Here is a 14,359-nt window from a genome sequence, read left to right as displayed (position 1 = left end):
ACCCAGAGGTCTGGATGGCTACGGATGAGTCCTTCCTGTTAACCTCTACAGTCCCAGAAACCAACACGGGGCCATGAAGAGAAGGAGGCTATGAGGATCCTAGGCTGGCCCTGGCTGCATCCACGTGGCCTGAGGACAGGTGGGGTGGCTGTCAGAAGTGAAGGATGGGGGTCCTGAGATAGGCAGAGCGGGCAGACTCCTAGAACCCAGAAGTTCGGTGGGGACCGGGCTGCAGTGCATCTGTGCACTGGGACTGTAGTGTAGTGGCCTCTTGGGGCCTTTCTCAGGCCTTCCCTGCCTGCTGCCTGCTACAGACTGCCGGTCCCTCAGCCGTTGCCATGGAAACACCAGCCTCAGGTGCTGCCGAGGGCCAGCTAGGCAGCTGAGGTCTTTTAGGACAGGCCTGAGCAAGTAAGAGGCCCTCAGCTGTTCCCAACAGAAGGTTGAACTCAGGGCAGGAGTTGTCATTTCAGAGCAAGACAGGAGGGAAAAATGGCTATGGTAGGGCTTTTCTCAGAGACAGGGACAAACATTCTCTCCAGGGGCGTGTGGTGGTTCCTTACAGGTTTTGCTTGTAAGGGACCCTGGAAGCCGCAGGTCATCAGCCAGGCTCCTGACTGGTCGTGTGGGCATTTGAGGTTCCTGCGAAAAACTGATGATGGGCCTGGGCTCAGGCTGGGAGGCCAGCCCTAGGCCTTGAGCTGAACTCTGGTAGGCACATGGACTAAGGATCTTAAGTGTGTGTTGCTGGACTTCCAAAGACACCACTCCAGCCCTGCTCCCCACCCAGGACACCCCTGTGTGCACACGGCTGTCTTCTGCCCTTGTCCCATCCCAGAGACTCACAGGGGTTGGGAGACAACAGCCTCTAGTTGGCTGACGGTCAGCTAGCTTCTTTTCCACACCTCCCTTTCTGCAAGCTCTTGAAGAGCATGAAGGGGCTAATGAAGAGGCTCTAGGAAAACAGAAGATGGGCAGGCCCAGCATCCCCTGGGGGCCAGAAGCAGTGGAGGAACACTGTATGACGTGGGTGGCTGACCTCTCCAATAGATTCAGCCTCAGACACCATTCTCTAGGCATGGTACGGAGATCTTTCAACATGGGCAACATCTCTGCTTTCGCACCCAGCTCTACAACACAGCACTAACACATGATGAGCAGGCTTAGGCACGGGCGTACACTTCACAATACCTTGGATTTACATAGCACCTTTTTCTTCTAAAGGGCCTTTGCCTCTGTCCCTCCATCCACAATCACACTGAGTGGAGGAAGCCCTCAGCAGCACAAATTCCTCAATGCCTGGGACAGAGCAGGGAGACGGAGGCAGAAGCCTAGAAGTCATTTCATGCAGATCAGTGGTGTCCCAGGCTCTCTGCACTTCACTTGGGCCCTCCCTGGGCAGGGCTGGCCTCAGCCCCGGGAGGCTGTGGGTATGGAGCCCTTCACTGGTCGTTCACTTTGTATTTCAGGATGTAGGAGTAGAAGTTGTGGTTCGCATTCTCTAGCACCATGACGTAGACTTCTTGGCAGCCAGCGGTGTTGCAGCTGCCCTCCCAGTATCCCTCGGGGTTCAGGGTCAGGGGCCACGTGTCCTGCCCTTTCACCAGGGCTTTGGCAATGCCGTGCAGCTTCAGTTTGAAGGGTATGTTGCGGTTGGCCGGAAGTACACCCACAAGAGGCTCCAGCAGCTCATTGTCCTGCCCCCAGTTGCCGAAGCTCTCGGGGAACATTGGCCAGTTCACCTTGGTGTTGGCGCAGCACAGGAGGTAGTTGAAGACAAAGACGAAATTGCCTTGTTCTTGCCTCTTCTTCACAAAGATTTTAAGGGCAAACTTGCCAGCGTGGGGCAGCTGGACTTTCAGCTCTGTCCTCTTCTCCCGGTTCAACTGGAAGATGTATCGCCGTTGCGTCTCCTCGGTGATGGGGCCGTCATCTCCATGGAGGGATGCCAGGACACTGATGCCCTCCTCCACGCCAAAGCTGATGGAACAGCGACCATCACTGGTGTGGATGATGGGGTCAGGGTGGGAGGGCTTCGTGATGCCCATCTGCTCTGAGAACCAGCTGGGGCCCACGGGTTGGTGAAGCTCAGCGGGCAGCCGGACAGAGAGGTCTACGTAGTTGCACTTGAGTGTGTACTCTAGCACTGAGCTGTAGATTTCAGAGTTGCCTTTGGCGAAGATCTGCAGCTTGTGGGTGCCCATGGTTGGAGGGTACACCTCCAACTTCATCCCATTCTTCCTGAGGCTCAGTAACCCATGCTCCTGTTTGCCATTGAGCATGAACATGAACAGTGTTGGGGCACAGCTCTCAATGGTGACCGTGGCTTTCCCATTCACTGTGGAGAGGAAGTCCGGGTCAGGTGAGATGGGTCCAGTATGTGCTGGTGAATGCTTAACAACTAGATCTCAGGGGGAAGATGTGACTTACAGGGTGTGTCCATGTCTATGGTATAAATGTTCCTAGCCAGTTTGATTTTACCAATGTGATGTCACTGAATATGGTTTTCTTCTGCTTCATTTAGGTGAATATTTTTGAAAGAGCTGATAACTGGGGGAAGGGGCCAAAGAAAAACCCTGCCCTGGCCATATGTGTTCCTTTCCTTTCCCATTTGGTTTACATCAGGTGAAGCCTGTCTGGATGTTTTACCTGACTCCAGAGCAGGCAAGGAGTGGGCTCAAAGGGCAGAAAGAGTACCATGTCCCTCAACACTCTCTCTCTCTCTCTCTCTCTCTCTCTCTCTCTCTCTCTCTCTCTCTCTCTCTCTCTCTCTCTCTCTTTAAAGATCTATTTTTATGTGCATGTTTGTATGTCTTTGTGTGAATGTCGTATGTGTGTGGGAGCCTGTGGAGGCCAGAAGAGGGCGCTGAATCCTCTGGAGCTGGAGTTACAAGTGATTGTGAGCTGACTAAAGGATGTGGGTGCTGGGAACAGAACTCAGGTCCTCTGGACGAGCACCAAGCTCTCTTAAACACAGTGATATCTCTCCAGCCCCTACAACTCTTAAGTATTCCTTTCACATGCCTCCACAGTGGTGATTCTTCATGGTGTCACCAGCTGTCATACGAACACATTACCTTAACCAGTGGGAAGGCCTTCACTCCAGGGATCAGTGCCCAGGAGTGTTAATAGGGTATGTTCCTGTTTTCCTCTCCCCATACTTGCTTCTCACATAGGAGTGCCATAGCTGTGTTTCTGGAACGGGCTTGGCAAGTTAGTGCATCCATCCCCTCTCACTCCTGCCCCACCTTGACCTGCACTTTTGTGTATCCTTATCGAGGTCATTGTTTTCCACCTGGCTTCTGCAGCTCATGAGGGCTTTTTCTATCTGGGCTTCCCTGGCTCCCCAGGACAGTGCCCGCTCTCAGAGCTCGGCCTTCTGTTAGAAGCTGGCCACCCCACCCCTTGCCCCGGCAACTTCTCCAGCCCTGTTCATGGATGGAGGCTGGCAAAAGAGAAGGCTGTCTGGTTGATGGTCACTATTAATCCTCCATACTTGGCAAGGACTCACCCTAAAGACTTGGCTTCAGAGAGCCTGCCCCATCCCTCAGGTGAGCTGGACATGCTGGAGGGATACTGGAGGACTCTTTCAGAGAACCCACCATTTTCAGAATGACTCATGGGGGCACTTTTCTATACTCTGCCTCTGCCTGGGCTGCGGGCTCCGTGGGAAGAGCTCGGTGCCTGTCTTAGAGAACCCTTGGCAGAAGTGTGCTAAGCATCTCAGAGGAGGTGAAGTACTGGGGACCCCAAAGGCCTTCTGGAGGAGGCATCCCGGGTACCCCTCCATCCTTCCTGCTTCTTCCTTCCCTCCTGCACCCACTGACCATGCCCTCATCTCCAGGCTCTCTTCCCTTTTGCTCCCCGCCTCAGCCTCCCTCTCTTGCTTCTCTCCCATCCCTATTCTTAAGGCAACTCACAACCACCAAGAAATATTCCTCCAATCTGTAGCATGCATATGGAATTGAGTTTTAGATTAGTATAAATTAAGAAATCTGGTGTTTACATTTTTATGTCTCCCAAAAAGGCAAACTCAACTCAGCGACATGACTACGACATTGTTGTGGTCTGCTGGAGTCTTTCTTGCGGTTTAATGTCTCACAATAGAGACCACAGACCTCTAGCAGCCCCAGGTGCAGGAAATGAGATTCAAAGTGAGCAGCCTGAGCAGCCGTGGCTGTGGCTTCAGCAACAGGAGCTGCCACATGTCTGTTACTTGCCAGAGGCCACGGGAGCTCCGTATCCAGGTCAAGAAATCCACAGGGAAGTGCGAGGGGCAAGAGGTACCTGCCCTCTGGCTGGCGCCTGGCTTCACCCTTTGCCCTATCCCCTTACTCCATCACCCTGCAGTGTAGGGTGGCGTCAATGCCATCATTCCTCAGGCCACCCTAGCTGGTTGCCTCTGGGAGCTCAGGCCTCTGTCTGGGATGCATGGAGGCCCCCTGGGGGCAGAGCTGGTGCTGATGGGTAGGGTATGGCTCTGATGAGAAGGGTGAAGTGGGCTGACCAGCCTTCCTGAATCCCACTGTGTGCCAAGAGCCGGACCAGGCTCTGGATTCTCAGAGAGTCATGGGAAACAGTCCTTTAGGGAGAGCCCTTTGAGACCCATGACTGCGATTCTGGGATCAGGTCTTGCATTTCAGAGTGTGCAAACACCCCCCTGCCATGGTCCCCATGGTGTGTCAGGGGATGACAAGGGTCAGTTCAGGCCAGCCATGGGAGAGAGCTAAGTCTGGTGGTCTGCTTTCCTTGGTTCACTCTAGTGGGAGGGGGTCTGGTCGCTACTGGTACCTGACCTGTGCACCTGCCTCTCCTTACCTGTTCGGATCATGGACGTCTCTGGGTGGGCACTCAGCATGCCCTTGTTGTAGAATTCACTCTTGTGGTACATGTTGTTCTCGAACTGCCTCAGAGACTGAGGTGGCTTCAGCAGTTGCCAGTTTTTGTTGTCTGGGAAGTGGTCCTCAATGAACAGGGCGGGGTGTGTGAGGAAGTAGAACTCGTTGTAGCTGGAGTGGAAGAAGGCGTGGTTAGGAGCCCTGTGTAGGAGCAGGCCTGACCACCTTCACCCACGTCTGGGCATCTCACCGGGGAGCTTTGGGACACCTTTATTCAGGTGACCCAATCACTGGAGGGGTATTGCTGGCAACTGAGTGGAAGTGGTACCATCTGCGGTCCTAAGGTGGGCACTGGAGACTCTTTTCAGTGGCTGTGTCCAGACCCTGGGGCCACAGAGGATCTGAGGCTCCTTCTGAGACAAGGCCACAGCATGAACTTGTGACCTACTCTCAGAGCCTTAGGATGTTAGGGGTAGGGTGGGGCAGAAAGGATGGCCCCCTCTGTGTTTAATGCCCAAAAGGAATTTGAATGGAGCAAAAGCATGACCCTTAGAGCAGGTGTGGGCAGTGAGGGCATGGAGAGGTGGAGAGGCAAGGGGCCAGTGCTCTAGTTCCACTGGACCCTTCTTTTCCCTGTGCTGGGGTGTGTGTGTGTGCAGCGGGGGAACTTCCATGGCCCTGTGGGATTGGTCAGAGGTGGAAACAAAGAGAAGCAAAGAGAGACTCAGCCTGGGCTTGGGGAGGCTTTGCTCTGCCTCAGGAGGCACTGTTGAGGGTAACAGATGTATGTAGGGTAAGCGTGGGAGTGCCAAGGTTTCACTGCACACATCCGAGAGAAGAGTCAGTTTCCCAAATAAGGGTAATCAAGGCTGCCTAGGGACAACACAACCCATGAGAATGCCATGCTTGGCTGTAGGTCAAGTCCAGGGTTGGCCGAGCCTTGAAGGATGACCATCGTCCAGCCTGTACCATGGGGGCCCAGGGTGACTCAGCCCACCTAGAGCTCTCCTCTCCGCCAGCCTCATTCTTCTTCCTCCTTCCTCTTCAGAGAACAGGAAGTGGGAGGAGAAGAGGGAGAATCTGAGCCTATAGCAGCTGGCAGTGAGGCTCCTTAGGCCTGCCCCTTCCCACATATGGCCTGGGTAAACCTGAGGGGCTTCTGGGTTTAGCTGGAAGGGGTGCCACGGGGAGTCCGAGGAGAGATCTAGTCGTGGAACGGTGAGAAGCTCCAGCTCCTCACAAGTGATCCAGAACCAGCTTTGGGGAAGGTAACTGTACCTAGGCAAGGCTGTCCAGCCTTCCTCTCCCACTTGGCCCCCCCCATGCCTCCCTCCTTCAACCTGTGCCCCCCACCCTACACACAGACCAGACACTTGGCAAAGGGGAGCCTCGTACTTACAGAAAGGTAAATTTGGAGGTGGTAGTGTCCACCAGGCCACTGCCCCAGGTGCTGTCCAGCAGGTGCCAATGGCCCTCAAGGTACACAGCATTCCAGGCGTGGTCGAACTCTCCAGAGAAGCTTTGTCCAGTCTGGTAGCCAAAGCCCTTGGAGTAGCCAGGCACGGTGACACACTGTACACCAGCGATCCTGGGGGTGGGACACGGGTCTGAGACGGGGCTGGAGTGCTGGGGGTGGGGACAGGAAGCCATGGTGCTGGCAGGCCCTGCCTGTGCAGACCGGCTGCAGCCCCGCTGTTTGCTACTCCCCTGAGACGCTTCAACTCACTTCTGAAGTGTCTCCCCAGGGCCTGCTTGACATGATCCGCTACACCGCTCCTCAGGAGGAAAAATGAGGACAAGCGTGAGGGTGGCCTCCAGAACACAGGGAGCAGGCAAACCAAGATGCTCTTGGAAGAAAATCGACACGAAAGAGCTGTGCACAGAGGCTGGGAAAGCCAGGACACCTCGGGAGGGTGCAGGTGGCGGGGGCAGGGGGGAGCTGAGACCCGACTCCTGCCTCTGCTCTCCCATGCAGATTCTGCATGGGGAGGGGAAGGGCAGGCACGCTGGTGCATCCAGACCTAGGGAGAGTGGAGTGGCTGCCAGGATGCCTGACCATCAGTTCTGGCTTTCTCGAATAGGGAACAGAAAGCACCATGCTGCGTTAATGTCTTTCACTGCCTGACCGCCTGGGCCACTGTGCTGGCTAGTTTTATGTCAGCTTGACACAAACTGGAGTCATCAGAGGCGGGAGCCTCAGGTGAGAAAATGTCTCCACAAGACTGGGCTGCAGGCAAGTCTGTAGGGCATTCTTAATTAGTGATTGATAGGGGGAGGGCCCAGGCCATTGTGGGTGGAAACACCCCTGGTCTGGTGGTCTTGGGTTCTATCTGAAAGTGGCCTGAGTAAGCCTTGGAAAGCAAACCAGTAAGCAGCACCCCTCCATGACCTCTGCATTAGCTCCTGCCTCCAGGTTCCTGCCCTGTGTGAGTTCCTGTCCTGACTTACTTTGGTGATAAACTGTGATGTGGAAGTGCAAACCAAATAAGCCCTTTCCTCCCCGAGTTGCTTTGGTCATGGTGTTTCTTCACAGCCATAGAAACCCTAACTAAGTCACCGTTTTGAAGTCTCTATCTGTTCTGTGATGAGTGGAAACCTTGACTGGCTAGCCCTGGCTTTGGGGTCTTTCTGACAGCGTATCCCTTTTGCTAAGAGCAAAGCAGGCACCACTTTTGGGGAACTTGGACTGAGGGAGATGGGTGCCAGTCACTTTTGGAGACATAAAACCAGGCCTGGGCTGTGGCCAGCACTCCCAGCCTGAATCAGCAAGGCTCCTGAAGGCTGAATCAGCAAGGCCCCAACACCCACTGGCCCTCCTCTTCCACAGCTCCTCCCCCACCATGGCTATGGAAGAATGGACAGTGCCAGCCTGACCCACTGGAAGCTGCTGGCCCTGGTGCTGCCAGTACCCTGGTGCTGCCTCTGTGAATTAGGAAAAGTTGTACTGCCCCAACACTTTTCTTGCATTCCCCCCAAAACCAGTATAATAAATACACAGGCCTATGGAGTCCTGGATATCCAAAGTGACTCTTCATGGAACCCCTTTGCACCAACAACTGCCCCCCCCCCCCCAGCCGGTGCTGACCCTGAACATCTCTCTGATGCCTGCTTCAGGGAGCAGGGCCGGTTCAGTGGGGCACCCTCTGCCTGCATCCTGTCTGAATCCCCCATGATCACTGTACAGAAAGAGGTCTTAGAGTAATGGGGTAAGATGATCATGCATTTCCTGTGAGGATAGGGAGAGGTTTCCTGTGAAGATGAATATTTAGCTAGTATTTAGGAGAATGCCGCATTGAATATTGATCTACACTTAACACATCGTTGTTGAGTTATGGGGCAGATGTGGTATCATGAAACTGAAGAGCTTCTCCTTTCTCACATTGCCTCACATGCAGATGAAGATGATGTGTTACCGTGTCCGCTTTAGCCTCCCTCTACCTGCAGAACCATGCTGAGACCACCCACACTGAGACTCCTTGCAGAGATGACATTCGGTGGTTCCTGTCCTTCTGCCCACAGTGTCAAAGGAGGTTTGGGCCCCCAGGGATTCCCAGGCAGTCTCATGAGATGATAGCAGCTGGGCCTTGTAAAAAATACTTCAGGAGTACTTGGGGACAGCCTGTTGACAGACACCAAGAGTAGCTAGACCCTGATGGCAGGATTTTCTGCTGGTGATGGTCCAAAATGAATCCCAGAGCAGAAGGTTCCTGGGGCAGGAAGCCACTGCAGACAGTCTCTCTGAGTGAAATGTGTGTATGTGTGGAGAATGAGGGCAGAGGGTGGGAGAGATTCTTGATTTCTTGGCAATAGGATTATGGCTGGTTTTATTTTTTTAAATTCCTCTGCATCTTAGTTGTTGTTTTTTTGGGAGGGGGGTGTGCTGTAGCTCAGAGGCAGAGTCCTTGCCTTGCATGTATGAAGCCCAAGATTTAATCTCCAGTACCGTACCAAAAATGGGGGGGGCACAACACCCTTTTAAAACAATGAGTATATGTTACCTTTAGAAGTGGGAAAATCTATACACACAACTTAAGTTATATCCTTCAGTGGATAATTTCTCACTGTTGCTCAGAATGTTGTGCATATAAATTTTAGTCTGCTGTGGAGGCAAAGGGAAGTCCCGAGAACCATCGTGTGTGAAATGGTTCATTTCACTGTAGGGGCAAGTGGTGAGTGGAACAGCTGGGCTCTGGACTGTTTGATGGTGCTTGCTCTTTCTGCTCAGAGTGTAGGGATCAAGGAAGGAAGGAAGGAAGGAAGGAAGGAAGGAAAGAAGGAAGGAAGGAAGGAAGGAAGGCAGCGTTTAGCATCCACACCATCTCTGGGTGCTGGAGTAAACTGGGAACCCACGTAGGCAGTCTGGACCTCTTCCTGGGAGAAGCCTGTTTTAAACAGTGTGCTGGGGGATATTCTTCCACCAGGAGAAGAAGGGGAGAGAAGACCTGAAGAAGCAAGTGAGGAACAGCAGGAAAGGCCAGCCCAGGAGGGAGAAAGGACCACAGTGGCATGTACCTGTATTGCTCCAAGCTGGCGTGGGTGGCTACAGGGTACAGCCAGGAAATCAGGACTCTATTCCTACCTCTACAGTCACCTGCAGTGACCTTGCTAGGCTCATTATGGGCAAAAAGAATGGTTGGCATTAAGTGATCTCCAGGGGGCGATTCTCCTCTGACAGGCTGAGGAGAAGGAGGAAGGGCTGTGGGGAATGCCAGTGGCAGCACCAAGATGAAAAATGAACTCAGCTGTAAGTTTATGCATTGCTGGAGTATGGCATGGGGATATTTTATTATCTGGCATCCATGTGCAAGATGAATTGGACAGAAGTCACAATGTAAAGTGTTGTCAATAATCCATAGCTTTTATATGAAGTAAGAGAACGCATATGTATAAAACAAGGATTGTAGAACTAGTAGTTTTGCATCCAGCCTCTCTGGTTGCTGGTCAGATCATGATCCGTGACCCTTTCAGGTTAATGAAAGACCACTGACTATATAAATGGTGTACCAAGCTCAAGAGTGGGTACTGGGGCACAGCACAAGACACACAACAAACCCAATAAAAGACTGTTCCAAGATGAGGCTCTGTGGCTGCCCTGGAAATGCTCATGTTTGTAAAGCAGGAGGCTCTGTGAACTGTCACTGAGACACCAGACTGAAAGCAAAGCACTGGGAACTCTGGGATAGGAGCTGGGAGAACTGTTGAAGAAGGTATTGAGGCTGAGAAATTTTCCCACCTGCAGAATAGCTTGATTTGCCAGCACCAAATGTGGCCCAAGGCCATCTATCTAACAACCTCAGGCTGTAGAACTTTTCCCTTTTGACAGTCCTGACAGTACCAGTGTCAGTGCATCATCAGCACAGGGGGGATGTGCATCTGAATTTGGAAAGCCAACTTGCATGCAGGACTCATGAGCAAGTCTCCTGAGACACCCAGAATACCAGGAGAAAGCTGCCGGTGGCCATGTCAGAGGAGCAGCAGGTGGCAATTGAAGTTCAAGGTGTCAGCTCACCAGGAGGAAACTGTCTGATGGGTCAACCTTGGTTAGGCAAGGCTCCAAGAGCCCAGACCCCAGAATGTCTTTGGCTTCTGTTGTGCCTTTACATGCTTGCTGCTGCCATCTTTCTCTGGTGTCTGGCATGGCATGAATGGGTGTGGGGAGATCCCCACTGCCTGTAATGTAGTGTGTTTATCTCATGGAATCATCCTGCTCTATGGGGCAATTTTATCTGTGGATTGTCATGAAGATGATTCTTCCTTAAATTGTACTGTCTAATTGATAATAATAATGATAGTTTATACAGAATTTTGATAAATAAAAGTAAATACAAGGAAATGTTACACAGTTAGGGCCTATGAGTTCCCCCTAAGGAGCTCCATTAGTTCATGGCTCAAGTTAATGATTAAGAAAGACAACTGAGTCCCAGTAGCCCAGCTAGCTTAAATTCTTTTAACCTTAATGTTGGAAGATGTATTCACAGGTTTTGGATTGCATCACACCTGAAACAAACTTTTGAAAATAGCTAAGTTAGACTAAGATGTTTTTGTCAAAAAGCTTTGAGATGAAAAGCCCAAGAAGATAATCTAAAGTTTTAGAAAGTCACATAGCTGAGTGAGGGACTCTAAGGTCAAAGAACAAGAACAAAGGAGCCCAATTCTTACTAGCTGACACACTTTTCCTGCTGAACTGGTTGATGACCAAAGGTGATGATTAATTCCTTGTACCCATTTCCTCCCTCAATTTCCTGATATAAAAAGCTATTGACGAGAGGGTATGCACCCTAAAGATTTAAAGTAGAGCTGATTCTTTTTCACATGTAAAAGTTTAGGTTTGTGATTCCTTTAAGATTCCCTATAAGATTCCCTTTCAAGATGAGTAATAAAGTAATTGGCCCTTTCTTTGTAACTGCAAAATGCAGCCTGCCAGGAAAAGACCCGACTGAGAAGAACACCTTGCTTGCCCATGCAGTTAATCTATAACAAGTTGCTTGGGTATGAATGTATGTGGGTTCTTGGGATAATTTGTTTTTCACCTGTAATATGTGAAATGTTTAATCATGTAAGGGATATGGAAAACATGCTGTTTTTTACTATTTGGTTTGTATTCATTGTAATCATTCACTTGAAAAACAGAATGTAGCCACACTGTGATTCCTATATTGCCTGAAAAACTTTGTTGGGGTATATAGCTGTAGAAAAAAAAGTATACAGTAGAGAGAACACAGAAAGAATACAGAACAGAGGAGAATAAAGAAGGAAACCATCATGAGAGTGTGTGAGGTCTTTTTCCTTAACCCCCTCAGATGGAAAAGTCTTAGTATACACCAATGCCATGGATTCCTTTCAAGCCCTGGGATGTCTGGGAGGCTGGTTCTCCAGGCGGGGACAGAAATCTGTAGCCCATCTCCAGCCAGGGCCAGGGCTCAGGGACCCAACCAATGCTGTGAGGTTTCAGAAGCACACTTGGCCATCCACTGGGACCTGATAAACATGCACTAAGCAGGGAAATGCAAAGTAACGTTACTTGGTGACCCTGGCTGGCTTCTGTAACTGCCATGTAGCTCCCATGAATGCATTCTTGTCACTTACTAAAGTTGTGAGCATACCAGCTTGCTGGGGTGTGTCCCCATGCTACTGACTGAAGAGGTGGTGGGTCAAGACCATGATAGTCCTTTGATACAGACATGGTCCAGGCCCTGCCACAGGAACTGTGTGATACAGCTATAGCCTGTGAGTGGCCAGCCCTACTGGTAGTGTGGATGAAGGGCTTGGCAGGCAGGGACACTCTGCACATAGCAGCTCCTGAGCATGGTGACTGACCTTGCTTTTCTTTCACTGTCTTTTTTCACTGTTGAAAAAGTGTGGTTTCTATGCTGCAGATGGGCATAAGCAATGGCCTCTCTCACAATGTATGTTCTTGATTTCTTATAAACTGACATTTCTCTCTATCCTTGCTACACATCTGTCCACCTCTGGCATCATGAGCTGTGATCTCAGAGGATCCTCGTCTAATGGTGGTTCAGAGAAAGAGGCTCCCTGACTTGGGGACACACAGCCAGCTAATGGCTAACGTGAAACTGGGGTGTAGCAATCCTGAGGCACAGTCTGAGAGCTTTTGAATTACACCAGAACTTTTGTAGACCAAGATTCTGCTTTAATTTGTAAGGCTTTCAGTGGTCCACAGCAAAATTAAAAGACGGTTTGCTACCGGAATAGAATTCAAGTTCTCATCCTCCATCAGTGTGTCTACAGGGAAGGGGAGTTTTAGACGTCCCCTCCAGAGGTGTTATGTGACAAAGTCGGAGCTGGCAATAACTGAATTGTTCAAGCCAGGCCTGGGGGTGCAGGCCTTCAGTCCTAGCTACTCAGGAGACTGAGGCAGAAAAGCTGCCTGAGTTACAGAGTGAGTTGAAGGTCGGCCTGGGTAACTCACAGAGATGCTGTCTTAAAATAAAAACTTAATGGAGGATTGGAGATGCAGCTCAGTGATAGAGTTCTCAGCCGGTTCACATGCACAAGACTCTGGGTTCAGTCTCTGACACTGATGAAAAAGAAGAAAAAGACTACTCAGCTCCCGGAGAATCCACATTTCCCAAGAGGCTGGGACGACCACTGTGGCCATATTGACCAGCAGCAGCCATCTAAGCAGGCATGCCTCTGTCCTTGCTTTCTGAGACACTAGAAGATGGATGGGCGGAAATGCTGTTGACATATGATTGGTGACAATCAGCCTGCTCCGTGTCAAAGCCTCAGACTGGTAATAAACTCCTGGTTATCTCACATCTCTGGAAAATCTGCTAGCTCGTGGTGCTAGGGCTGTGATTACAGGGGGAGAGAATTTACTGCAGGCTGCCTCTGTGGCAGGAGACTGGGGAATTAACCTTGGCCCCTGCAAGGAGATTAGGCAGAATCAATTAAGGCTGTGGGCAATGGAGGCTAAAGAGAGACTTAATGCTCAATGATAGAAAGTCAGAAAGAAACTGGACCAGCAGTTACACAGGTGAGGGACAGGACTCACAAAACACGTCACATTGGAAACTCAGGAAAGAAAAGGGGGAAACGAAAAATGCCTGAAAATATCCAAGTCCTTACCAAATCACTTTATTAAATCTGTCTTTAATGAGGCCTTGCAAGGAGGCCGAAGACTGGGCAGGAAGCAGCGCTGGTCTCTGAGTACAGGCCTCTCTAAGAGGCCACCCTGACAGCCCAGCAGACTAAATCAGCAAGTGTGGACTGCACGTCTGCAGTTATTAAGGAATCAGCTAATGAATTTGCCAAACGTTTGGCAGTCATTTCAGGGACGAAGGGGTTTAGGGAAGCCGTACATGGGTGGGTTAGTGGTCTTTAAAGTAACAGTTAAGGGATTCACAGAACTGGGAGCTATTGTTAAGCATCCCCCCAGTGCAAGGGGTTTTGTGCATGGTCACTGCTCAGTTGAGTCTTTAACTGATGTAAAATGTTGGGGTGTATTTTAATGATCAGCTGCAGGGCAGGATGTGGCCATCGTTAAGCATCTGGACCAGGTCTGAGAGCTGACAGTTTCAATCAAGACAAGCGTCAGTTTTCTGAATCTATGTGGGTGGGCTGGCAGAGTCTGCAGGAAAGTTCCGCAAAAATGCTCCTGTGCTTAGGAAAGACAGGGCAAGTTTAAAAAAAAACAAAACAAAACACAGCAATTCCAAAGTCAGCTGAGCGACACCTCCAAATGCCACGTTCCCTCTTCCCAACTGTCCTACTGTTGCCACACAGATGAGGAAACCGAGGCCCGGAAAACCCGTGAGTGGTCAGTCAGGGATGGGAAACCAGGTCTTTCTGACTGTACAAGAAGCACTTCTACAGTGAGCCCCGAGGCTTTGGTGAAACACAGAGGTGCTTGTCAGGACGCTCAGCAGCTCGGCTACCTGCAGGAGTAGGGCCCATTCCTCTGCTGGAACGGCCCCTGCCATGTCCATCAAGGCTGGGGGAGGAGCTCATGAGGCCCCACCCCTCTCTGAGAAGCTATAGGTAATGGTTAATGGTTAATG

The 14,359-nt window shown here is 51.0% G+C and overlaps 1 protein-coding gene across 1 annotated transcript in view; it reads right to left on the bottom strand.

Annotated features, from left to right (window-relative positions):
* Positions 1 to 652: 652 nt before the first annotated feature.
* Positions 653 to 14,359, bottom strand: part of Ky (kyphoscoliosis peptidase) — a 37,788-nt gene continuing 24,081 nt past the window's right edge. The window contains exons 9-11 of the mRNA XM_059267084.1: positions 6,238 to 6,426; positions 4,819 to 5,009; positions 653 to 2,338 (exon numbers count right to left, since the gene is read on the bottom strand). Coding sequence (XP_059123067.1) covers positions 1,443 to 2,338; positions 4,819 to 5,009; positions 6,238 to 6,426 — 1,276 coding nt within the window. The 3' untranslated portion in view covers positions 653 to 1,442. The remainder of the gene's footprint in view (positions 2,339 to 4,818; positions 5,010 to 6,237; positions 6,427 to 14,359) is intronic.

Source organism: Peromyscus eremicus, chromosome 7, assembly GCF_949786415.1.
Source record: "Peromyscus eremicus chromosome 7, PerEre_H2_v1, whole genome shotgun sequence".
In the NCBI taxonomy this organism is placed as follows: domain Eukaryota; kingdom Metazoa; phylum Chordata; class Mammalia; order Rodentia; family Cricetidae; genus Peromyscus; species Peromyscus eremicus.
The sequence above is the reverse complement of the archived record's forward strand: the minus strand, read 5'-3'. Positions and strand labels throughout refer to the sequence as shown.